The sequence below is a fragment of the Saccopteryx bilineata genome, chromosome 7 (assembly GCF_036850765.1).
Source record: "Saccopteryx bilineata isolate mSacBil1 chromosome 7, mSacBil1_pri_phased_curated, whole genome shotgun sequence".
Taxonomy (NCBI): Eukaryota; Metazoa; Chordata; class Mammalia; order Chiroptera; family Emballonuridae; genus Saccopteryx; species Saccopteryx bilineata.
The window spans coordinates 39,763,724-39,790,544 of NC_089496.1; the positions used below are offsets into that span (position 1 = coordinate 39,763,724).

At 37.5% G+C, this 26,821-nt stretch overlaps 1 protein-coding gene across 1 annotated transcript in view; it reads left to right on the forward strand.

The window, feature by feature from the left end:
* Positions 1-26,821, forward strand: part of ABCB5 (ATP binding cassette subfamily B member 5) — a 72,396-nt gene that overhangs the window by 15,431 nt on the left and 30,144 nt on the right. Inside the window, exons 11-16 of the mRNA XM_066238937.1 lie at positions 309-434; positions 2,550-2,753; positions 10,404-10,574; positions 20,592-20,753; positions 22,304-22,441; positions 25,870-26,013. Coding sequence (XP_066095034.1) covers positions 309-434; positions 2,550-2,753; positions 10,404-10,574; positions 20,592-20,753; positions 22,304-22,441; positions 25,870-26,013 — 945 coding nt within the window. The remainder of the gene's footprint in view (positions 1-308; positions 435-2,549; positions 2,754-10,403; positions 10,575-20,591; positions 20,754-22,303; positions 22,442-25,869; positions 26,014-26,821) is intronic.

Genomic DNA, 26,821 nt, shown 5'->3' on the forward strand with positions numbered 1-26,821 from the left:
TCATGAAATTCATAGAAAGTATTTCAGCTGAAAATACAGTTTGCTGTCGCTAGTTAATACTTAATGAGTACTCTTAGATTTCTTCTTCATATAGAGAGATGATGAGAGATTCTTTTACCCTTATTTTCCAAAATTATGTATGTTACTATTATACGTGTATGTCAAACAAACATAACAAAATCTAAATTTATTTTTAAGTACCACAGAAGAATCTGTTTTATGTTAATTACATTAAATTCCTGAGAATATGTAAACTATACTCTCACTTATCCTAGTTTTACAGAATTTCTTTTCATACGTTCCCATAGATTCTGAAAGGTCTGAATCTCAAAATTAAGTCTGGAGAGATAGTAGCCTTGGTTGGTCCCAACGGCAGTGGGAAGAGTACAGCAGTCCAGCTTCTGCAGAGGTTATACGATCCCGAAGACGGCTTTGTAAGTGCGCCTGGCAATATTACACATAGTCTACTCTACACAATGAGATTTGGAAATATTACGAAGATCTTACAGCTATGGCAACTTGTAACTTTTTTTTTTTTTTTTTTGTATTTTTCTGAAGCTGGAAACAGGGAGAGACAGTCAGACAGACTCCCGCATGCGCCCCACCAGGATCCACCTGGCACGCCCACCAGGGGTGACGCTCTGCCCACCAGGGGGCGATGCTCTGCCCCTCCGGGGGCGTTGCTCTGCCGTGACCAGAGCCACTCTAGCGCCTGGGGCAGAGGCCAAGGAGCCATCCCCAGCGCCCGGGCCATCTTTGCTCCAATGGAGCCTTGGCTGCAGGATGGGAAGAGAGAGACAGAGAGGAGGGGGGTGTGTGGAGAAGCAAATAGGCGCTTCTCCTATGTGCCCTGGCCGGGAATCGAACCCGGGTCCCCCGCACTCCAGGCTGACGCTCTACCGCTGAGCTAACCGGCCAGGGCCGCAACTTGTAACTTTTAACGGTGGAGCGTGGAGAGAAGCAAAATTGTTGTTTTTTCTAGCATGTTCATTTATTCAACAAATATTTCTTGAGCACCTACCAGTGCCAGGCATTGCTGTAGGTGCTGGGCATATATTAGTGAACAAAGCATAAAAACCTTTGCCCTCATCAGGTTTACATTCTAACAAGTAGAGATAGACAGCAAATAAAATAAATAAATTATATAGTAGGTTAGAAGGAATTAAATGCTGTGGAGAAAAATAACATAGTAATTTGTAACACCCAGAACTTACCAAGAATTTCAGTTTCTCAAAACATCCCAGAAGAATGACATCTGGAGATAATATACTTTCTCATTGTTTTCTGTCACCCATAGTGCTGCACTTAATTTTCTCACCCTTGTACATGGCATAGAGAAGGAGACTATGATAGTCACAGAAGCATGATTTTTAATGCTTCTATTCAAAGTTTCAGCCATTATTTTTAAAAGCAAATCTACTCTCCAATAGCCTGGTTTGACTTATATTTGACTTCTTAAGTAAGTCTTCATTTTGAGCCTACTGTACCCATATATTCATGCTAATATTGAATAAGTGATTGGATAACCATTCCATATAATTATATAATGCAGTAGCACAGAATACCTTTGCCTCAACGGAGTATCGGAGATGGGTAGAGAGACTCCATGAGTTATAATCATCAAACGTTTGCTTCTGTCTTTGGAATATGTTGGGATAATTGGTAATAGCACTATCAATGGAGAAGACAAATTCATTTACTATTATTTATAGCATTGAATAGGAGACACTTTTGCCTTTTGTAGAGGAGAGAGGTGTTAAAGGATAACATCCCACTTTTTTCCTAGGAAAGGATATTTCCTAGAAAAAAAAAAATGCAAAGATCACATTAATCTTAAGAAGGTTATTACATGTGTCTACATGATAACATTGTGGCTCCTTGAGTATATATGATTATAATACCTAATTTATGGATGTTAGAAGGAAGATGTTTAGGTAATGTGGTGAGATTTTAAGCCAATTTAAGTTCTCTTGGTTCCTGACTACCAGAAAAAGCTTCTTAACAATATAAATGCTATACATATTTTTATCAAAATTACTCAGTCTTGGCCCTGGCCGGTTTGCTCAGTGGTAGAGCGTTGGCCTGGCGTGCAGAAGTCCCTGGTTCAATTCCCGGCCAGGGCACACAGGAGAAGCGCCCATTTGCTTCTCCACTCCTCCCCCTCTCCTTCCTCTCTGTCTCTCTCTTCCCCTCCCGCAGCCAAGGCTCCATTGGAGCAAAGATGGCCCGGGCGCTGGGGATGGCTCTGTGGCCTCTGCCTCAGGCACTAGAGTGGCTCTGGTCGCAACATAGGTACGCCCCAGATGGGCAGGGCATCGCCCCCTGGTGGGCAGAGCATCGCCCACCCAGTCAGGCGCATGCGGGAGACTGTCTATCTCTCCCCGTTTCCAGCTTCAGAAAAATACAAAAAAAGTAAATAAATAAAAATTAGTCAGTCTTTGATTCCTGAAAAGCCATGCTTCTCAGCTTATGTTTTGGGCTAGTAAAAATGATATAAGCACAATGCAGTGAAAGGCATTCCAACGTGACTTATTCCTTTGGACTGGCAGATCACAGTGGATGGGAATGACATCAGAACTTTAAATGTGCAGCATTATCGAGAACATATTGGAGTGGTCAACCAAGAGCCCGTTTTGTTTGGGACTACCATTAATAATAATATTAAATATGGACGAGACGGCGTGACTGATGAAGAGATTGAGAAAGCAGCAAAGGAAGCGAATGCTTATGATTTTATAATGGAATTTCCCAATGTAAGTACACTGTGTACCTGTGTCCTTAGGTAAGAGCTAAAGCACTAGGATATTCCAAAATAAAATAACAAAGCAGTAACTTCTACAGAGTAGGGGGATATGGCTAATTTTTGAGTTGCCCTAAAGGAAACATCTGTAAGTGAGAGAGCACAGTAACAACTAAAAGAAATTCGTCATCGAAAGATAAGTTTAAAAAAATCACATTTAGTTCTAATTGGTTCTCACTGTAAATGACAAAGAAAAAAATAACAGGTTATGTATGAGACAAAATCATCATTTCAAACTGAGAAATGATGTCTCCCAAATGCTGGTTTGCAAGGCCATCTTGTGGCTGAGAGTGGGAATGTCACACAAAATATTGAGATTGGTTCTGTGATAAGGCAAAAGAAAAACTAGGATTGTGTTTTTAGAAACACATGGAGCTAATATTGGACAAGAAGGTGAAATCATACTTGAAAATAAATATAATAAACTAAAATTTTTGATATTAGGACGTATCTAAATGGGTATTTAGAATTGATTGATGTAAAACAATTTCTTTGCATTTCCCAAAGTAAGTGTTCATCAGTAGCACCTGAAATTGTTGCAGGGAGTAACTGTGAAATATGAAAATATAAGATTTTAAATTAAAATACAGAAAAAAATTCCACCATCCCTGAAGGCAACAATAATGAAAAAGTATATTTTCCTAGGTATATTTTACAAACCACTCTCCATTGTTTATAATATTTATGTTCTTTTCTTTTGTTTTTCTTTTTATAAAAACTTTCGTTATGCCAGTAAACACTTGCCATCCTCATTATTTAGTGATAATTAAGATAGCAAACTCATTAAAGACTTTACATCATTCTTTGCCTTATGGTTTAGGAAAACACAGACTTCCTTTTTTGACCTTTTGACACTTACAATGACTTTCTTTTCTCAAAATACCAGTCATCTTCAGTTTCCCACTTGGAATTAGGGAGCTTTCTGGTACCTTTTAAATTATACCTAAGTTACTACTTGCTTTTACTAAAGGTCCCATATTTATACAAAGATATCTTTGCTATAAATAGAACAATAAATCCTAAAGCTATAATCCAAAGAACAAATGAAAGAAACTGACTTTTAATGATGGAAACTAAATTTCACAAGCCATGCTTATCCAGAAAAATAAGAATAAGCACAATAATAAACAAAAATTCCAAAAAGTGGTTCATTCACATAGGTAAGAAAATTAAAGAACTATGCTGGAAAAAAAAAAAGAAGAAAAGAAAATACCATCACTTTTATAATACTTCTATGATATACAGGTACTTCTAAATTAATATACACTGCTCACAAACATTAGGGGATCAGGGAACATGCAGATACTCCAGGACTTTCAGCCTTTTTTGTTTTGGTTTTTTTTGTTGGTTTTTTTTATTTTATTTTTTACAGAGGCAGAGATAGACAGGGACAGACAGACAGAAACGGAGAGAGATGAGAAGCATCAATCATTCGTTTTTTCTTGCGCATTGCAACTTCTTAGTTGTTCATTGATTGCTTTCTCATATGTGCCTTGACCGCGGGCCTTCAGCAGACCGAGTAACCCCTTGCTGGAGCCAGCGACCTTGGGTCCAAGCTGGTGAGCTTTTTTGCTCAAGCCAGATGAGCCCACGCTCAAGCTGGCGACTCAGGGTCTCGAACCTGGGTTCTTCCGCATCCCAGTCCGACGCTCTATCCACTGCGCCACCACCTGGTCAGGCACTTTCAGCCTTTTGTAGAGTGCATTTTCACCAATGAAATAAAAGTTGGTTTTGCATCTCATTTGCATAATCGAACAATGTTCTTTGACTTGTCATTTGCTTTTCTGATGTTCCTGTTTAATTTAAAAAATCAAATGCTTCTTTTTTTTATCACTTCATATTCATTTTGAAATTTTTGTGAGCAGTATATTAGGATTAACTAATACCTGCTAGCCTTTTCTAATAAACAACCATAAGTCTGATTGAAATAGGATATTTGCTTCCAAGTACTGGATGAAAGGTAGCATTAAACTGTGATTCATGAGAGAAAGGAAGCTCATAAAGAAAGTCCATGAATTTGCAGCATTCTGCCTGCGAACAAATTTCTGACCACATCTCTGGGAACTGGAATCCAGACAGAACGTGGCAGTCCCACTGAGCTGAAAGACAGAGATAAAATGTCAGGGCAGCTTAAGCAAATGGAGAGGCAGTGAACGAGCCGTGGAGTTGAGGCAGGCGGCAGACGTCCACACAGGCATCCCTTGGGAATCTCTAAGTATGTATATAAGACTACCAAATGCTTACCAGAGAGCAGCTGCTACAAAGCTGAGAGTATAACAGAGATGCTAGAAGTGCATCCAGCAGGATGATGGGGATGTGGGAAGCACAGCCTAGCCAGACTGGGGGGATCACATTAACAACTTTCTATTACCTCAGGCATAGAGCTGAGACACCAATAAAAGCTACACCTTAGCAGTAGAGACCACACCTTAGAGTAGAGCTGACTCTAGACCTGCCCTAACAAATCCTGAAACCAAGCCATGACAAGATTCCCAAAGGAGACAGAACTTGGAGGTTGGGTCTGGCCAAGTTTCAAGACTTTCTAAATTCACTCCTAACAAAACATAAAACCAAAATCACACAAGTTCAAGGTGATAAGTCAATATCTGAATTGCCTATTAGAACAAAAATCAGCATTTTTCTCCAAAAGAAAACAAATCTAAAGTCTCTCTCCAACATATTGTGCATGGAATTGAGTACATCTTCTAAAATAACTAGACAGGCAAAAAAAAAATTATGATCCACAAGCAAGTAAACATACTCTACATGTTTATGTACTTCAAAAAGCTTCAAAATGAGGGAGGCAGAAAAGATACACCTGACAGGAGAAATAGACAAATCCACAATTTTAGTTGAAGTCTTTAGTAATTTACAAAATAAATAGGCAGAAAGTAAGAATATAGATGACTAGAACAATACTGTCAACCAAATAGATCTACCTGACGTTTATAGAAAACTCTACCCAATAACCACAAAAATACTTACTTAAGTGCACATGAAATGTCCACTGAGATAAACAATGTTATGACCATTAAAATAAAAATTAATACCTTTGCAATTTCAAAGGAAACATAAAATATATTCAGTCCATAAGAGAATTAAATCATAGAAATCAATAACAGAAATATATCTGGAAAACCCACAAATATTTGAAAATTAACCCATTTCTAAATAATCTATAACTCAAAGAGGAAATTTCAAGGAAAATTACAGGTTATTTTGTACTAAATAAAAATAAAAATGTGGCTTGACCAGGTGGTGGTGCAATGGATAGAGCGTTGGACTGGGATGCCGGTGACCCAGTTCGAGACCCCGAGGTCGCCAGCTTGAGCATGGGCTCATCTGGCTTGAGCAAAAAGCGCACCAGCTTGGACCCAAGGTCACTGGCTCGAGCAAGGGGTTACTCCATCTGCTGAAAGCCCACGGTCAAGGCACATATGAGAAAGCAATCAATGACCAACTAAGGTGTCACAATGAAAAACTGATGATTGATGCTTCTCATCTCTCTCCATTCCTGTCTGTCTGTCTGTCCCTGTCTATCCCTCTCTCTGATTCTCTCTGTCCCTGTAAAAAAATTAAAAAAAAAAAAAAAATAAATACAATGTATCAATAATGGTGGGATACAGTTAAACACTACCTCAAGAGAAACTTACAGCATTTGACGGCTATTTTAGAAAAGAAAAACGACCCAAAATCTGTAAACTAAGTTTTCACCTTGAGAAACTAAAATAAAAAGAGCACATCAAACCTCAAGCAAGCAGAAGAATGGGAATAATAGAGATTAGAGTGGCAATTAATAAAATCAAATATGGAAAAGTGAAATGTTAGGAGCAATCATTGAAACTAAAATCTTGTCCTTTGAGAAGATCAATAAAGTAAGTAAAACTATAGCAGGGCTGATGAAGAAACAACAAAAAGGAAGAAACTATCAATATGAGGAAAGAGAGAAGGTACATCACTATCGATCCCAAAGACATTAAAAGGAATACTATGAACAAGGCTCTGCCTATAAATTTGACAACTTGATGACGGTCAATTCCTTGAAAGACACAAACTACCAAAAATCACTTAAAAAGATGCAGATAATCTGTAATTGTGTAAGACCTGTAAGTATGAAAAAAAAAATCAACTAGATTTCTGAATAATTGTAATATTACAAATGAAACAAAAATTAAAAGTGGCATTCCCAATAGCATCAAAAAACATAACAGTAAATTTAATGAAAGATATGTAAATCTTCTTTGTGAAAATATCAAACATTACTAAGAGAAATTAAAGATCTAAATAAATAGGATGTACCTTACTCATTGATTCAGAGATTCAATATTTTTAAAGCTATGCATTCTTCCCTAATTGAGCTATAAATTTGATGCAATACCAATCAAAATCCCAGCATTGCATGTGTGTGTGTGTGCACAGAAACTGACATGCTGATTCCAAAACTGATTTGGAAATTTAAATGACTAAGAATAGCCAAAACAGTTTTGAAATATGAACAATAAAGCTGGAAGGCCTGGAATATCTCATTTTAAAGCAGCAGTTAAGACAGTAGTAATAGCATAAGTATGAACAAGAAGATCAGTGGAGCACAACAGAGAGTCCAGAAATAGACCCACATATATCCTGTCAATTGGTTTTTCAAAAGGCCAATGTATTTCAAGGGGGGGAGTCTTTTCAACAAATAGCACTAAAAAAATTTGGATAGCCCTATGGAAAAAAAACTAAAAGTGACCTTTACCTCACACCATACACACATATTAATTTGCCATGGATCTGAGACCAAATGTAAACACTGAAACTGTCAAACTTCAAAATTAAAAACTTAGGAGAAAATCTTTGTAACCTTGAGGTAAAGATTTCTTAGACAGAAATCAGGCGAGAAAACAATGATACCACTTACGCTTGATTTAGAATGGCCAAAATCCAGAACACTGGCAGCAATACATGCAGGTGAGGACATAGAGCAACAGAAACTCATTCAACAGATGTTGCTGGACATACTTATCTCATTTTACTTATGGTGCAAGAATATTGCTAGTGGGAATGCAAAATGGCACAGCCATTTTTGGAAACAGTTTGGTGGCTCCTTACAAAACCAAACATATTCCTGCCACATTATTCAGCAACTGTGCTCCTCGATCTTTACCCAAAGAAGTTGAAAATGTATATCCACACAAAAACCTACACACATATGTTTACAGCAGCTTTATTTTTTATTTATTTATTTTTATTAAGTGAAGGGTGAGGAGGCTAAGGCAGACTCCTGCATGCACCCTGACCAGGATCCACCCAGCAAGCCCCCTACCGGTGATGCTCTGCCCACCTGGGGCTACTTCTCTGTTGCTTGGCAACTGAGCTATTTTAGTACCTAAGGCAAAGCCACTGAGTCGTCCTCAGCACCCGGGGCCAACTTGCTCAAACCATTTGAGCCATGGCTGAGGGAGGAGTCCAGAAGCAGATGGTTGCTTCTCCTGTGTGCCCTGACCAGGAATTGAACCTGGGACTTCCACATGCTGGATTGATGCTCTATCATGGAGCCAACCAGCCAGAGCCAGCAGCTTTATATACATATATAATTGTCAAAGCTGGAAGCAACCAAAATGTTCTTTACTAGGTTAGTAGATTAACTTTGGTACATCCAGACAATGGAATATTATTTAGCACTAAAAAGAAATGAGCTTTCAAGCTATGAAAAGACATGGATAAAACTTAAATGCATAGTACTAAATGAAAGAAGCCAGTTTTAAAAGTCTGCATGCTGTGTGATTTCAACTATATATCATTCTGGAAAAGACAAAACTAAGGAGTCAGTAAAGAGATTAGTGGTTGCCAGGATTTGGGGAATGAGGGAGGTAGGTGAACAGATAGAGCACAAACAATTTTGGGGCCTTAAAAATACTCTGTATGATACAATAATGATGGATATATGTCATTATATGTTTGTCAAAATCATACCCAGAGTGAAGTCTAATGTACACTGTGGACTTTGGGTGATTATGATGTGTCAATGTAGCTTCCCCCGTTGTAACAAATGTACCACTCTGGTGAGTGCTCATTTCCATAATGGATAAGTCTGTGCATATCTGGAAACAGGGTATATGGGAAGTCTCTTTACCTTCCTCTCAGTTTTGCTGTGAGCCTAACATTGCTCTGTAAAAAGTCTTCTAAAAAAGTACATATTGCATGATTCTATTTATATAAAGTTCTGGAACTAGTCAAATTAATTTGTAGTGATTAAAATCACATCAGTGCTATCCTGAGGCAGGATGTGGGTTTTGATGAAAAGGGTCATGAGGAAACTTTCTGGGTTGATGGAAATATATCTTTATTGCATGGTGATAGCATGGGTATACTCATTTGTCAAAACTCATAGAACTCTATCCTTAAAACGAGTGCATAAGTTTATGATACATAATTATTAAATTATTCCTTGATAAAGTGTGTGTGTGTGTGTGTGTGTGTGTGTGTGTGTGTGTGTAGTATATAGTGACAAAGACAAAGAGAGGGACAGATAGGGAAAAAAAGGCAGGAAGGGAGAGAGATGAGAAGCATCGATTCTTCGTTGTGGCTCCTTAGTTGTTCATTGATTGCTTTCTCACATGTGCCTTGACCCAGAGGGCTACAGCAGAGCGAGTGACCCCTTGCTGAAGCCAGTGACCTTGGGCTCAAGCCAGCAACTGTGGGTTCATGTCTATGATCCAGTGCTCAAGCCAGCGAGCCTGCGCTCAAGCTGGTGAGCCTGCACTCAAGCCAGCGAGCCTGCACTCAAGCTGGATGAGCCAGTGCTCAAGCTGGCGACCTCTAGGTTTCGAACTCCGGTCCTCTGCATCCCAGTCTGACACTCTACCCCCTGTGCCACCACCTGGTCAGGCAGATTTACATTAAAAAAAAAACAAATTTGAAGATCAAACTCTAGAAATTAAAGTTTTAAAAAGGATATTTACATTTGTTTTTGAAGCAATGATGAATTTTGGATCAGGGATTTAATCCAACAGAATATTACTAACTATACTTCATTAGTTCCAGAAGTTACCTCTATCCTCAAATATCTAAAGATATCTACTTTGTTAAAGATTCATATACCAAAATAAGTATAAGAAGACCTAAAAAGCCTATCGAAATTGAAAAAAAGTTTTCAGGACAAGTTTATTTTTGCAATAATTTTTTTCATACTCTTTTTCAAAATATCCAGGAAAGAGAATGTGTATTATGCATTAAATTACCCCCCAAAATTATGAATAGTCATTAAGTATGTGTTTGTATTACACTGTTCTTCTAAAGCTATCAAAACATTCTAAAAATTTCCTAAAAACTTTGAAAATTGGTTCAAATTATTCATCTTCTTTAAAATCATGATTATTATATATATATATTCTCACTTTTTAATACCTAGCCAAATTTTTCTTAGATTCTCTCTTTATTAGACTTTTTAAAAAATAGTTGTTTGTTTTTACCAAAAAATAAAAAAAATCTAAGGTCAAAACCAGCCAGGCTGAACTAATGATTAAGCTGGTACCAAAGCATAACTGTAATTGTCGTTTCCTTTTCTAATCACTTGATCATGCTCTCTTTTGTGTCTGTGCCCTTTTCTATTTTTCATTAGAAATTCAATACCTTGGTAGGGGAAAAAGGAGCTCAAATGAGTGGAGGACAGAAACAGAGAATCGCAATTGCTCGAGCTTTAGTTCGAAACCCAAAGATACTGATCTTAGATGAGGCTACATCCGCCCTAGACACAGAAAGCGAATCAGTTGTTCAAGCCGCACTGGAAAGGGTAAGTGAACAGACCCATCTCTTATTTTCATATACCCGGTTCAGCATTTTCAAATACAAGAAAGTATAGTGCCCGAGTGGAGTATTTATTAAGCTTAGTGCCCTCCTCAATGTATGGGTGAAGGGTGTTCACCCTTGTAAATTTTATGTGATGGTTATAGAAAATGATTTGGAGAAGAGAAGAAGATGCTATAATTGGTGCTAAGAATACAAACTTTCCTCCCAATAGGCCTGCAGTGTGTCCCTCTGCTCAGTAACCCCACACCACCGCCACCTTCATGACTTCAACCACATCCGCTTTACCTTTTTCATACACACCTGTGAGGTTCTCTTCTCTGACAACTTTTCTTCCTTAGGACAATCCCAGAGTATGCTTTTTAACTTAATTGCACCTCAAGTAGAGAAGCACACAGTGTTATTTGACCTGAACTTGAACTTATTCTAACAGCCCTGTGCCCTCACACTTGACACTGACCTTCTGCTTACATGCTTCATGGCCACAGCGCAGTCATGACTGCACCAAACTGCACTGCATCGGGGAGGGTAGTTGGTGGTGATGCTGTGAAACCAGCAATACTGTTTTCAATTGCCAAATCCTCTTTTTAATTATGGCCTCCAAACCCTTCAGAAGGCTTCATGGTGCATTTTACTTTGACTTTATTTGAAAATGTGTGGTGTTTTTCTCTCAGGGTAAATATAGGCTTTTCTTTTTAAATACTGACTTTGTGGGACCAGAAATGTTTACTGCCAGCCAGAGTGCCCATTGCTTATTGGAAATATATTTCTTACTATTATCAATTTGCAATCAGAGTGCACACATTTTTTTTTCCAAAGTGAGAAGTATGGAGGTAGAATGACAGACTCCCACATGCACCCCAACCAGGATTCACCTGGCAAACCCCCTACTGGGCAATGCTCTGCCTATCTGGGGCCATTGCTCCATTGCTTGGCAACCAAGCTATTTTAGTGCCTGAGGTGAGGCAATGGAGCCATCCTCAGCAACTGGGGCCAACTTGCTCAAACTGAGCCATGGCTTCAGGAAGGGAAGAGAGAGACAGGAGAGAAGAAAGATGGGAGGAGGTGGAGAAGCAGATGGTCAACTCTCCTGTGTGCCCTGACTGGAAATCAAACCCAGGACATCCATACTCTGTGTCGATGCTCTTCCACTGTGCCAACCAGCCAGAGCCAGAGTACCTATATTTTTTTACCCTTGTTTCCATCCCACAATGAGTGTGTCACATGTTGCACAAGATATTTCTTATTTTCATAAAATAAACAAGTGATAAGAATCATAGAAGTTGCCAGGGGCAGAGAGAAAAGGAGAGTAGTCAGTTATAGTATAAAGCAGTGGTCCCCAACCCCCAGGCCACGGACCGGTACCGGTCCATGGGCCATTTGGTACTGGTCCTCAGAGAAAGAATAAATAACTTACATTATTTTTGTTTTATTTATTTTTAAGTCTGAACGATGTTTTATTTTTTTAAAATGACCAGATTCCCTCTGTTACATCTGTCTAAGACTCACTCTTGACGCTTGTCTCGGTCACATGATACATTTATCCATCCCACCCTAAAGGCTGGTCCGTAAAAATATTTTCTGACATTAAACCAGTCCGTGGCCCAAAAAAGGTTGGGACCACTGGTACAAAGGATAAAGAGTTCCAGTATGGGATGAAGAAAAAGTTCTTAAGGTGGTGGTGGCGATGGTTGCACAACAATGTGAATGTACTTAATGCCACTTAATTATACAATTAAAACTGCTTAAAAGTTAATATTATGCATATTTTACTACAAAAAAAATCAATGGCAATCTAAGCCTGAGTATAAAAGAATAGTGATACAAAAGAAATTAGTCTCTCGGATTGGGAGGACCCTACCCTTAAAAATGGTTAGAATGGTAAATTTCATGTTATACATACTTTATCAGCATTAATATATACCTTCTTCCCAAAACCACTGTGCCCTCTTGGGAAAGAAACTCAAGTCATACCCCAAATGGAGGCTCTTATGTCATTTTATCCCCTTAAACAGCTTATTTTGATCCTATTGTATATATAAGTACTGGATTTTGCTTTTACAGTGAATTGAATCATTATTACTTAGCAGGATATTCTAAAGTCTTAAAAAATATAATAAAAGCTTTAAAATATAGTAAAATATTTTCTGTGACAGAGATAAGTATGTCAGTGATTTCTATAGATTTAAATTAGTCCTGTTTTGTTCTCCCTCACAATTAAGGAGAACTCCTATATATAAGATATTGATTTTCCTAATTGCTACCATATAAAACATCTAGAATGTATTATTTATAGGTTAGTATTCTGGCATAGGTGACACATTTCTTTCTCTTGGAAGAAAGATGAGCTGATTTTTTAGCATTTTTCTCTTCTTGCCCACCACTTCATCATTTACTTTTTCTTGTAAGTTTATCCTCAAATATTAGCTTGTTAATAAAAGTTAAATGAAGGAGAAAGGTATTAAATGACTATACATTATTTTATGAATGCCAATTGTTAACTTATTTAGAAGTGAGAATAAAGAGATTTCAGGCTATAAAAAGAAAACTTTGTAATATAGAGTATTATTCCTTGTTACTAATTAAGTAGTACACATGGTCTCATCAAGCAAAGACTTTAGATGTAGTGAATGTGTTTCCTCTTCTAAAGGCTCTCAATCTAGGCATATAGATATTCACATGAGTAGATTTCTACAAGTTGAACGGAACGGGTCAAGGAATGGATGAGTCACTTATTAAATATGGCTCTAAGCGCCTGATATTTTGCTCTTTGTCATCCCATTTTACAAAAGAGAAAGTATTCTTGGACAGGTGAAGTGACCTGGCAGTAATTTGATATTGGTCAGCTACAGAACCAGTGTTGACCCAAAAGAATGTCAGGCCAATTGGCTTTTGTCATCATAGTGAGGTAGTTGAAACACCAGAAATTCCATGTTTCCCATATAATTACCACAAAGACCTTCTTATAGCAGATGGTCAGTTAAAATTTGGTAGCTAAAAGAGGTGGGAATTTGTAAATGAACAGCGAGAGGTTTTTCAGACTGTATTTTTGGAGTACTGGGAACTAAGGTTTTCCAGGAGCCTCTCGAGGAGTAGAAGAAGGTGGGGAGGTGGGGGGATGAGCGGGGAACGCTTCCCCACCACCAGTTCATACAGACCGCCCACCCACCAATGGGTGTGGGTTATTTTAAGTATATCAACTTTCCACATGTGCTATCATTGGTGAAAGGATTTTGCTTAAAATCCTTTAAAAAGCTTTTTAAAAAAAGAATTCTAAGACCACAGGCATATGTTGTCAGTGGACCCCAGTCCACCCAAGGCAACCATTTAAGTGGCAGTCAGTGGGAACTTGCGTCCTCATAGGTTTCCCACCCCCACACTCGCTGTGGGACACCAGACCCCTGTTTACAGGCTTCCCCAGAGAGTATAGTATCCCTGTGAATTGACCAAGCAGTCGAATGCAGGCCCTCTCCAGTGCTCACAGCTTGGCCTTGTTCCTTCTTTTCCTGTTGCCACCTTTATTCAAGGCTCGTTATCACCACTGGGGAGAAGCTAGCTGCTCTCTTCAGGCCCTTATCTCTGCCCTAGCAATTCTCCAGGGGTCTTTTAAAGCACCCTCTATTTCAAAGTCCAAGCTAATTACCTGGTGATTTATGGTTGTGCATGGAATTGTGAAGTAATCTGAAAAATGCCAGCAAAGTGTCAAGTAGAGACCTATCTTCCTGTTGACCTTTCTTTGGTCAAATACCTAATTGTTTGGCTTTTAGCTTTGTATGAAGTTTGAAGGAGAAGAGATGCTAGGAAATTGTTTCAAATCTGTACTTTCTAGAGAAATAATAGCACCAAAGGTATATTGAAAATCTACCAAACCTACTTTGAGGCATCCAAAAAATTTTAAAAACAGTGGAATGGATTGCACTACTCTTATCTCTATGGTAATTCTTGCTAATGGACAAAGCATCAGCTCAAATTTCTTTGATCAGTTTTCTAGGAGATTTTGGCATCCCAAATCTCTTCTGTTTTAAGTCTGAAACAGTGTGTTCCATTTTTGTTGTCATTCCCTGTGGATAGAACATCAGTTTTAGGCCACATGTACTACTGGACCAGTAAGCAATTTGTAGTACTCATCTGTGTTTCAGGTCTCCCAGGGATGACCATGCTTCATTGCTAAAATGTTCAGTGTTTTGAAAATCACTTTTCCATATATTTTCCCAGTTGTTTTTTCGGTTTCAGGTGAGAGGGTAAATCTTATTCTTGATATTCAACCTTGGTTGAAAGCAGAATCTGCTCTTTATTTTATACAATTAATTCTTCTTTTTTTTTCTTTTCTGTATTTTTCTGAAGCCGGAAATGGGGAGAGACAGTCAGACAGACTCCCGCATGCACGCGACCGGGATCCACCCGGCACGCCCACCAGGGGGCAACGCTCTGCCCACCAGGGGGCTTCGCTCTGTTGCGACCAGAGCCACTCTAGTGCCTGGGGCAGAGCCCGAGGAGCCATCCCCAGCGCCCGGGCCATCTTTGCTCCAGTGGAGCCTCGGCTGCGGGAGGGGAAGAGAGAGACAGAGAGGAAGGAGAGGGGGAGGGGTGGAGAAGCAGATGGGCGCTTCTCCTGTGTGCCCTGGCCGGGAATCGAACCCGGGACTTCTGCATGCCAGGCCGATGCTCTACCACTGAGCAAACCGGCCAGGGCCTGATTCTTCATTTTTTGAGGCATTGCTTTGGTATTTTCCTTTTTCAATAGTTTTACATTTTTTTCTTTTTTATAAAATTTAGAAATCACCCATTTTTTAAATCATACATAATAAACTATCAGAGAGGATAGTTTATAAATATTGTTTAAATGAAGTATATATTACAGAATCAAAAGGGGTTTACTTTAGGTGATGGGTATACAACATAATCACAGTTCAAATGCTATAGAAAAAAATGTTTACCTGAAACCTGTGTACTCTTATTGATCAACGTCATCCTGTTAAAGTTAATTTTTTTAAAAATGGTTCTTTGGTATATATGCTTAGTACTGTAAATTCTAAGGATTGCAATTTTTATCATTACTTGCACTGCAACAGAGGGGATTTAAATAGGTCTGCTTTGTTCACGTGTAAAACTGTTGCAAGAGTGTACATTTGCATGAAGACCTTTCCTTAGTGCTAGTATGAAGTACAGGAAGAAGAAACTTGCAATGTATAAGGAGTAGCCAATGCAAAAGGCTTTAGTCACATTAACAGGAAGACATCTCACAGAGACAAAGCAGGGTTTATGGACTTTGAGTGTTGGAAGGACCTGGGTTTGTGTTTCAGCATTGCCACCAACCTGCTAGGTGGGTCAGCACTATTGCTTAACTTATCTGAGAGGGAGTTTCCCAGCTCTCGAGGGGAATGAGCATACTTTCCCAATCAGCTCACAGGACTGTGTAAGCAAAACCAAGTAGAGAAATGTGAATTACAGAACCTTTCAAAACCTAACATTCTTTAAAATATAACATTCTCAAAAGTATGAATTATATTTGACATCTGTAGTTAATAATTAACCTGTAATTTTGTTTGGCTTGTTGATGGATGACTATTTCTATGGCTTTCCTACTTCCTTTTTAAAAAGATAACAGAACTGACTGGTGTGTATCACCTGAAATTAAAATTTATATTATATACATATAAATTTACTTACATATAAATATATATATTCGTTGTCTTGAGAAAAATGGCAATAAAATAGTTCAATTTGCACTATCTATAGTTATTTATTACAGCATCAATCATTTTTACCTTGATCATTTTATAGCCTCAGATCTCAAAACCATGGTAAGATCTGCCTATATAAAAAAATAGAAACCTAATAGAAAAAGACTTTAAAAGTTCTGTATCCATATATAAATACAGAGTGATGGGTAACTTTTAAAGAACAAAATTATTCATGTACACTGTTTCCCTGTTCAGAAACCTCCAATAAATTCTATTACCTATAGAGGAAACATTCCTTAACATTGCTTTACATGAACTAGCCCTAAATTCTATTCCTAGCCCCATAACCTTCTGTTTTCTACAACCTCTGTTATATGTGACCTCAGTAGTCTTCACAAATCTATGTTCTTTTAGGACCAACTGCCTGGTCTTGCTGTATTCTCTATTATAATTGTCCCTCTTCTCTTTTTCCCACTTGGCAAACTCTTATCCATTTATATTAAGACTCAAAAATCATCGATTTGGCAGTCTTTCTCTTTTCAACTAAACAGTTAATCACTTCTGTACAAGTATAGTATTTTTATATAATTCTATTACAGGTTTATTACTTCATTATAATTATTTTCTGCCTCCCATATTAGTTCTCTAAAGGACAAAGGCCTTAACTTATCTTTGAAATTGACCAGTAAACAGTCAAGGGTCTGCAGCTTAAAGATACACACATCATGGGTGTGTATGTGTATACGAATGCATATATTCCTGACATAACTGTATCTGTATTTGACATTTATAGATATACAGTATATTCCAAAAACCAGTATTAATAACAGTATCTGCTAAATGCAGAAACCTAGTTTTGATGACTTATAGTGTATTTACCCCCAATACTATTTCCCTAAGTAATAGTATTAAATTAAAGACCAGGTAGAACACCAAATTTAGGTAGTAACCACTTCTCTCTTGCCATTTTTAAACTGAGTGATATATGATTCCTCTTTGATTTTCCTGGCCATAGACTATAAATTCAAAAGGTTTTAAGTTATCATTACATGACCATATCTCCCAGTTCTCCCAAGAAAGTTCCAGTTTGCACCTGTGTCCTACTCAAGAGTGTCCTGATTTGGATGATACTTGAGATAATCACCTTAACATAAACTAAATATATCAAACTATACTTTTCTTCTTTATTTTAAAGAAGGTACTATTAAAATAGTAAAAAAAAAAAGGCCTGTGATAATAACAGTGTAACTGTTCAGTTTTTTGTAACATCTATTTGTTGCTCATGTATCTATAAATATGTTACTCATAGGAACAGAAGTTTTTAAAATAAAACATATTTATATTTTTCCAAATTATTTAACTTCCTTACTTTTAAACAAACATGTAATACATGTACATTAAATAAAATTGAGAAAAATAAGATAAGAATATAACTCATAGGCCAAATAATTATATATAGATACTATTAATATTTTAATATATTTCTAAATATATATATTAATGTTTTATATTAATATATTATATTTATATATAAATATATTGTATTTATATATAATATATAATATATTTACATATTATATATTAAATACATAATATATATTTAGATATGATGTATCTAAAATATATTAATATTTTAATATATTCCTATATAGGTATCTTTTCCTATGGATATATTTTTAGCATAGTTATAACGTGATGCATGTATTTTTCCTATATTTTTCCAGATAACATTATATCACAAATCAGTTTCCACATTGTTATTTAATCTTAATCAGTTTTCTTCATTATAGACTTGGAATAGCAGAGTTTGAAAGAAATTCTCGTCTGCTTCATTGAGAATATATATTGCAATGGAGAGACCCTTTCCAGAGAATAAAGAACACCATACCAGATTCTATTACCAGTCCTTCCAGTGATTAGATGAAGCCTTGAGCAAGCCTCTTGACTTCTTTGAGCTCCAGTTTCCTTCTCTGTAATGGATAAGAATAAAAATAATAACAGTACAAGTAAATATCAGAAATATGTCAGTCTTATAGTATTAATAATAACAATATTAGCTACCAGTTATTAAGTATCCAGAAAATTTTTAGTGTGCTTACAGTAAGCCAAAAGTATCAGATATTGTGCTAGACATTTACAAAACTACATTAATTCAAGAATAATCAAGGTAATCTTGTAACGGAACAATGAAGTTGAAAGACTTAGATTAAGATACGAAGGTGTATTTTAATTACATATTAGTTAAGTGTAGTATTGTTGCAATAATAGATAAAATGAAAGGAACAGTATGCAGAATACAAAAAGAGGCACAAAGTAATGATCACTTGATTTAATGACAAAGAGAGCTCTGCAGTACAACAGAGAAAGGATGGCTTATTCAAAAAATGCTGCTGGGACAATTGGTTCACTTACACATTAGTCCCCTTATGTGCAGGGATACATTCCAAGACCCCCAGTGGATGCCTGAAACTGTCGCTAGTACCAAACCCTTACATACACTATGCTTTTTCTGAAATATACACACATATGATAAAGTTCAATTTATAAGTTAGGCACAGTAAGAGATTAACAACAACTAATAATATAATAGAACAATTCTAACAATATACTGTAATAAAAGTTATCATGAATGTGGTCTTTCTTAAAAATGTCTTGAATTGTTTATTTTTGGAACTTTCTATTTAATATTTTCAGACGACAGTTGACTGAGGGTAACTGAAACCACAAAAGTGAAACCTTGGATAAGGAGATACTACTGTATGGGGAATGTACATTGACTCCTGCTTGACATCACACACAATTTCTGATGAATTCAGGATGTAAATAGGAAAGACAAGAGATAAAGATTGTAAGGTAAAAGATAGAAAAGAATCCACGTGACATTAGAGCAAAGATTTCTTAAATAGGACACAAAAATATCATAAATTGTAAGAGAAAATCTGATCAGTTAGGCTCCACTAAAACTTTTAAATTATATTCATCAAAAGACACTATTAAGAAAGTGAAAAGACAACCATTTAGACAGGAAAAGTAGTTGTAATACATAGTATCTGACAAAGTCCTCATATATGGGATATATAAACAACTCCTGAAAATTGACTAGAAAAAGAGTTCCAATAGAGAAATGAGCAAAAACCTACAATTCACAAGAGAGAATAGTCAAATTGTCACTGACAATATGAAAAGTTGTTCAACATTATAAGTCATTGGGGAAATGCAAATAAAACCCACGATATAATAGTACTCACCTACCAGACAAAGACAGAAAGTACCCAGTGCTGGTGAGAAAGAGTAACCAAAACGCCTGCACTTTCGGAGGTTTATAAACTAAGACAACTGCTCTGAAAAGTTGTTTGGCAGAATCTAAAAAAGCTGAGAATATGACTTGGCAATTCCTCTCCTAGGTACATAGCTAGCAGAATTGTGTGCATGTGTTCACCAAATAAACATGTATAATAGTCTATTCATTGTAGAAAAAACCCTGAAACTACCCAAATATCAAATAGCAGTGAGGTGGGTAAATAATTCTGGTACAGTTGCACAATAGAGTGCTATTCAGCAACAAGAATGAATTATTCACAATTATATACAACAAACTAGATGAATCTCAAAAACATAACAGTAAACAAAAATGCCCAGATATAGAAAGATATATACTACTTGATTCTATTTATATAAAATATCAAAAAGAAAGTCAAAACTACATCTATGCTGATAGACATCAGGATGGTGGTTACCACTAGTGTTGGTGAGCTGGACAACAGAGATGGGAAGAGAGCCTGAGAGTTTCAGCGTGCTCAAAATGACCTGTCTCTTAACCTGAGTACGATGCTTCTGCATATATTCAGTCAGTGAAAGGGCATTGATCTGTACACTTGTGGGTACCTTTCCATATGTATATGATTCTTGGAAAATTGTAGAAAACATATATAACCTTGAATTTGTATCTCCCTAGTGAAGAAATATCCCCATTTCAAAGATGAAGAAAATGAGAAATGTTGAGTTTAAGTTACTTAGTTACTTTCAGTTACTAATTGCCAGACAGCAGTTGGATGGCTCAGAATAAATGGTTTTTAGTTTCCTTTGTAGTTCTAAAATACTGGGGTTTTATAAATCCACTAATTTAGAATCTAACTTTCAGACTTTCTTTTTATTTTAATTTTCATTGGCCTTTCCAATCTATTAATGTTTCCAAATTTCTATATCCAAAGATAACATTCTCTGATATTTGAAATATGACAAGTAGTTTTCTTGAATATTGAGGTTTGTTATTTCTACTAATTTTCTATATTGTTTTACTTTTACTTATTGTTTTGTAGACAAGCAGAGGTCGGACTACAATTGTGGTGGCACACCGACTCTCCACTATTCGCAGTGCAGATCTGATTGTGACCATGAAAGATGGGGTAGTGGTGGAACAAGGAACGCATGCGGAACTAATGGCAAATCAAAGTCTATATTATTCACTTGCAATGTCACAGGTAATGTTTACATGACATTCATTATGTTAATGGGAATCCCAACTCTGCCCTTAATAGTTTTAGGACCTTGGGCAAATTAATTTTTTTTGCCTCAGTTTTTTTCATCTCTAACGGGGAAAATAATAGTAACATATTCATGAATTCCTGTATTAAATTAGTTCATTTAGTAAAGTGCTTGGAATTATTGTTGACATAATAAATTTTATTATGTTGATATTATTAGCATTATCTAATCAAACTTTTCAGAAAAGTTAACACCATGAAGATTAATGCTGTAAGTATTTGTCTTGAACATGCATGATTATTTAGACATATTCCTTTAGCAAATTTCCACGTAAAAATGAAATAAAAACAGGTAGAGGTATAGACACACCAAAACTTGTTATTTTTCTCTAGCAGCCTTCTCAGAAAAAGGAACTGTCTTCTCAGCGCACCTTCTTAGAAAAATTTATTATGCTAAGAAGTCAAAATTTTATTTTAAACTTCTCACAAAGTAATTATCTCCTTAAAAAAGCCAGATAAAAGATTTGTGTTTTTGGTAGAGAAATTCATAGGGGGAAAAAAAGTGATAGCATAAAGGAATGTGTGATTAAAGATGTTAGGATAGTATAAGACTGGTTAAAGTTCATTGTACTTTGAAAGGACTGATTAACAATTGTTAAGCTTGTCAAAGAATCAGTGTCCCTGGGAAGCCTTTCATGTGCATATTCCCCTTTGTACCTAAATCCACCTATGTCTTTCATCTCCACTCCCCACGGGGATCTGGGCTGCAATCATCCTGACCGGGCGGGCTCTGCACTGCTGTCTCACCCCTTCCTCCTCTCTTCCTGGGGAAGGCCGATTTATTTACTCACACCACTCAGAGGAGCAGAGAGTATGAGCTCCTTTATTTCCCCAAACCTGCTCTCATTTCTAGGAGTGGCAAGGAAAACAAAACTAGACTAAGAGCATTGTGGTTTAGGACTGTATTCTGTCCTATCACTTAAACAGTTTCATTAAGTTTAACTTGATATTTCTGGAATTCTTCTTGTTTCTGAGCTGGCCCCACCAATTTTGCTTTTTGATCCATTTGGAACGGGCAGCCGTGGCAGGCCTGGAAAGTATAACTCCCCTGAGATCTCCCTCAGGCTCAGGACCAACCGCACATTCAAGTGCCTACCTACGTGTAATAAATTTATAAGCTCCCAGAAAAAGTTAGGAAGAAGGGATCAGAAAGAGTATCTCTGAGTCATATCCCTCACAAAGCTCCTATAACCAAGATCTGTCCCTGCTGGTGGAGTAATTGTTTTGAATTAAGGCATTGTTTTCTCCAGTTAATTATAAGATTGGGGGGGGGCGTTAGGGAGAGGCTCAATAAGTGTATGTTATCACTAACATTTTAGCATGAGTTGAATTTGCTCTCTAGGAAGCCTGAAAACTTCAGCAAGACCTGCATGAGACTATATCACTTTTAGTAACAGAGACACTATCGTTTTAGAGGGATGCTTAATAAAGTTCCTTTGAGTTTTTAAAGCATTATTCTAGTGGTAACCTGTATATTATGATTTAAGGATATTAAAAAAGCTGATGAACAGATGGAATCAATGGCATGTTCTGAGCGAAGTACCAGCTCAGCTCCTCTTTGCTCCATGAATAGCATCAAGTCAGACTTGACCGAGAAGTCTGAGGAATCTACTCAATATAAAGAGGTAAGAAGTCCGTTATCAACAACTTTTACTCACATGTTCTCTGACAGTTTTGAACTAATCCTTATTATTATTTAGAATTTATTTGGGATAAAGTGTTACTATAGCACTAAACTTATAAGCATAAGTCTTTCCCAAACTTCACTCTAGCGTCACTGTGGCGCTGTAAGAAAGGGGCCCCGAGTAAGACTGCATCTTTGTCAGAGATCATTGTGTGGAGAGGAAAGCTCATTAACACGTTACATTATTCTTTCCTATGAGGCAAACCAGGGGTTAAAACGGTGGCTTAGGGAGTGTGGTACAGATACTACCCGTGGTGCTCATGACCAATCGGTCATATAAAGACCGAAATCTCCTCCACTAGCAGCACAAAGATAAGCACCAGCACCCAGGGAGCCGGTGCTCGCAGCCAGGGGCACAACCAGAGAGAACACAGTAAGCACGCAGGGGCTGTCCAAGGATGCAAGTTCGCCTTACATTCAGAAATGAATGCAATTCCCCTTATTAAAAAGTAATTTAAAGAAGAAAACTAATCTCAATAAATGCAAAAAATTTATGTGACAAAATGTATCGTCTATTTGCAATAACTCTCAACTAACTAGAAATGGAAAGAAGTTACCTCCACTGATTAAAGGGCATCAACAAAAACAATCCACAGCTCACATCATACTATATGAGGAGAGCCTAAGATCTGGAACAAAGCAAGGATGTACACTCTCACCGCTTCTGTTCAACATTGTACAGGAGATTCCAGTCTGCGCCATAAGGCTAGGAAGAAAAACAGTCGTCCAAATAGGAAAGGAAGATGTAAAACTGTCTCATCTATGTAAACGATCCTGAGGAAGCCACAGGCACAAAATATACTAAAACTGATCTTTGCGTTTAGAAAGGCTGCAGAATACATGACCAATGTACAAAAATCAACTCTAATTCTATATACTAAAATCTAAAAGTAGAAAGTTGAAATTCATAAAATATCATATACAATAATATAAAAAATATCAACTACTTGGGGGATAAATTTGATTAAAATTTCAAGACACACGCACACTGAAATATATGAAGTATTACTAAGAAAAATGAAAGACCTCACCTCCTACAGAGTGAGCCTGAGGCGGTTCAAGGCATCCCTGCAGCAGCCTCCCACCCTGCACCCGGGCAGCCAGCACTCCAAGCCCCCAGGGTGACCGGACCACAGAGGAGAGGCACTAGGCACCTCCCTGCTAAGGCCAACAGACAGGAGCAAGGCCATGAGAAAAGGTGAAGGGGAGCCGCCTCCTCTGAAGGGAACAGAGGAGCCAGCAAGGGCCACTGGTCATGCCATCCCTCCAGCAGCCCCTAGCCAGGGAGCTGAGGCCAAGGGGGATGTCCCAGCCCGAGAAGACCCCCAAAAAGAAGAAGACATTCTCTTTCAGGAAACTTCAAACTGAGTGGCCTGTCCTTCAAAAGAAATCAGTAGGGGTAGGTACAATAAGTTATTATCACTCACTAACATATTAGTATGAGTTACACTTACTCTCTAGGAAGCTTGAAAACTTCAGCAAGACCTGCACAAGAATATACCACTTTCAGTAACAGAGGCACTATATAGTTTTAGAGGGAGGCTTAATAAAGTTCCTTTGAATTTTTAAGGCATTATTCTAGTGGTAACCTGTATGTTTATCATTAAAAGTTATTGAAAAAGCTGATGAACAGATGGCATCGGTGGCATGTTCTGAGAAAAGTACCCCTTCGGTTCCTCTTTGCTCCGGGAATAACATTTTTTAAGAGATGGATAGGCCACAAACTGGAAGAAGATATTTGTTAAGACACATATCTGATGAAGGACTGTTCAGAATATCCAAAGAACTTCCAAAGCACAATAGGAATACCAACAGCCCAACTGAAAAAAAAATGGTCAAAAGGTCTAAATCAGAGGTCCCCAAACTTTTTACACAGGGGGCCAGTTCACTGTCCCTCAGACCGTTGGAGGGCCGCCACAGGCAGTGCTCCTCTCACTGACCACCAATGAAAGAGGCGCCCCTTCCGGGAGTGCAGGGGGGGGGGGCGGATAAATGGCCTCAGGGGGCCACATGTGGCCCGCGGGCCGTAGTTTGGGGACGCCTGGAATAGACATTTTGCCAAAGAGGACGTGCATGTGGGAAAGAAGCACACAAAAAGGTGCCTAACATCGTTAGTCATTAGAGGAATACAGATTTAAGTCATAATGGAGATATCACAGCACACTTCTTAGAACAGGTCAGTCTAAATTTTAGACTCTAAAAAGACTGTCTCTACCAAGTATTGGGGTGGTGTGCAGTGACTGGAACTCCACATTTTGCTGAGACCCAACAAAGAGTCAGTATGCAACTTTTTAAACTTCTGAATGTTTTTTTGTATAGTCAACTAACTAAAAAGTGAAGCTCTTCATGATGATAACCTTCAGAAAATGTCAAAAGGAGAGGATAGTCAAATTAAGTAACCCATTCTAATTGTGGTTTAGCCATCCTGAAAATAGATGTTAAAAACTTTAGAATTTGAAAAGTTCTGTTGTTCAAACAAGAGAGTTAATTATATTACCAGACTAAAATAAAGCAAGAATTATACAACTCTATAGACTTTCCTCAAGAATTCTCTGGTTATTAGGTTTGCAATATTTTTCAAAAGTGAACACCATGAGGAAGCTGGAACATATGAAATGTCCAGTAGTCTGCTGTCTACTTTCCAATTCAAAATCATTACTCACCACAGAGCAATTCACATGGTTTTTAAAGTTTATCTCCATGTCACCCTACACGTTCCCATTGGAAGGGCTGGTAGATACCAGAACAGCTACTTGCATCATGCTTACTCTGTATAAAACCTGAGGTTTTGCCTGATGTAATCCTTTCTCTGTAATAACATCAGCAACAGCTAAAATTTATTGGGTTCTTATTGTTTGCAAAAAATTAAGCTGAGTTAAGCTTAATTCTAAAACAGCTTTACAAGATATCATCGCCCTCAGAAAGATGAGGAATCTGAGGGTTGGCTAGTGTGAGTATTGCAGCAATTTACTTGTAAATGGGAAGCCCCAAACAAGCTGTTAACAAAGGTATTTGAAAATATTTTTGTAAATTAAATCATGAAACTGGAAACTGTTCAGGCTTAAAATGCTAATAAAACTTGTCTCTCTTTTCTCTGCCTAGCTTTTGTCCAGAGTCAGCTACCAGAACACATGGGTTAATTTGTACTTTTTAATAATAATGACTGAACGAAATGCCAAAAGGAGAAGTTGCACAGTCACTTTGGGGCAAAATTCCTTTATGTATTGGCATTATCATCAATAATATGGGCAGTGAAATTTTTCTAAGGAAAATTCTGCTTTCTACTCTGCCCCCTATGATATTTAATGGGATCTCATTCCAATGGGCTCTCAAACTGGGGTTTTAACCAAGGTATTACTGTACTTCTAGACAAGACTTCCTGAAGTTTCACTATTAAGCATTTTTAAATTAAACAAGTCTGAATGGCCTTCTGTGGTTCTGGGGACACTGGCTTCTGTTCTAAACGGAACTGTTCATCCAATATTTTCCATCATCTTTGCAAAAATCATAACTGTAAGTAAATCTAGTTTGCTTATATTTTTAACAGTTTTGAACCAAGTGGTGCTTGAGAGAACAGACCTGCTGTACTCTGATCCAGCAAGGGGAAACTAAGTCACCTCTACTGGTAGAGAGAGGTAGGGTCACCTCTACTGTGGGACCCGTGATAGAAAGGGTCGCGTCGTTCTCAGGGAATAAGCCAGCCTCTATTGTGAAGTGCTCGGCTCAGCCTTGTTGACCAGGCAATCAGTAAAGAAATGGCTTTGTTTTCTAATTTTGACTCCAGTGCTATATCAGCATTCCAAAGCACTGAAGCAATAAAATAGACAAATACGACTGCTCCTCTTTCAACTGGTCTGAACAATGGCCATTTTTTATTACCAGCCAGATTAGGGAGAGGAAATTTGGATTGTGCCAGGAGACCCAGGAAAGTTGGTGGATTCGGGGATTTTACTAGAGCTGTGTTAGGTTTCAGTCTCCCAGATTGGCACAGCTATGCTTTGGCAACGTGGATTGCAAATACATGTCTGGTTACTAATCTGAGGAGCAATCTCTAGGGGTATGTACAAAGTTCTCATATTGCAGGCAGTGCTATATAAATAGAAGGATGCTAAGAAAACTGAGTTATGAAAAGTTATTGGAAATATTTCAAGCTGGTGGTTTCTTTGAAAATATACTGCAAAAATAATAACAGATTGAGGATTTATTTGTCTGATTTCCTCTCACATACCTTAAGTGATAGAATTAACAGCAAATTATGTTTTTAATATATTTAATAAACTTAGAGGATAGAATAATGGCAATACTTTCCCCTCAGAAGTAT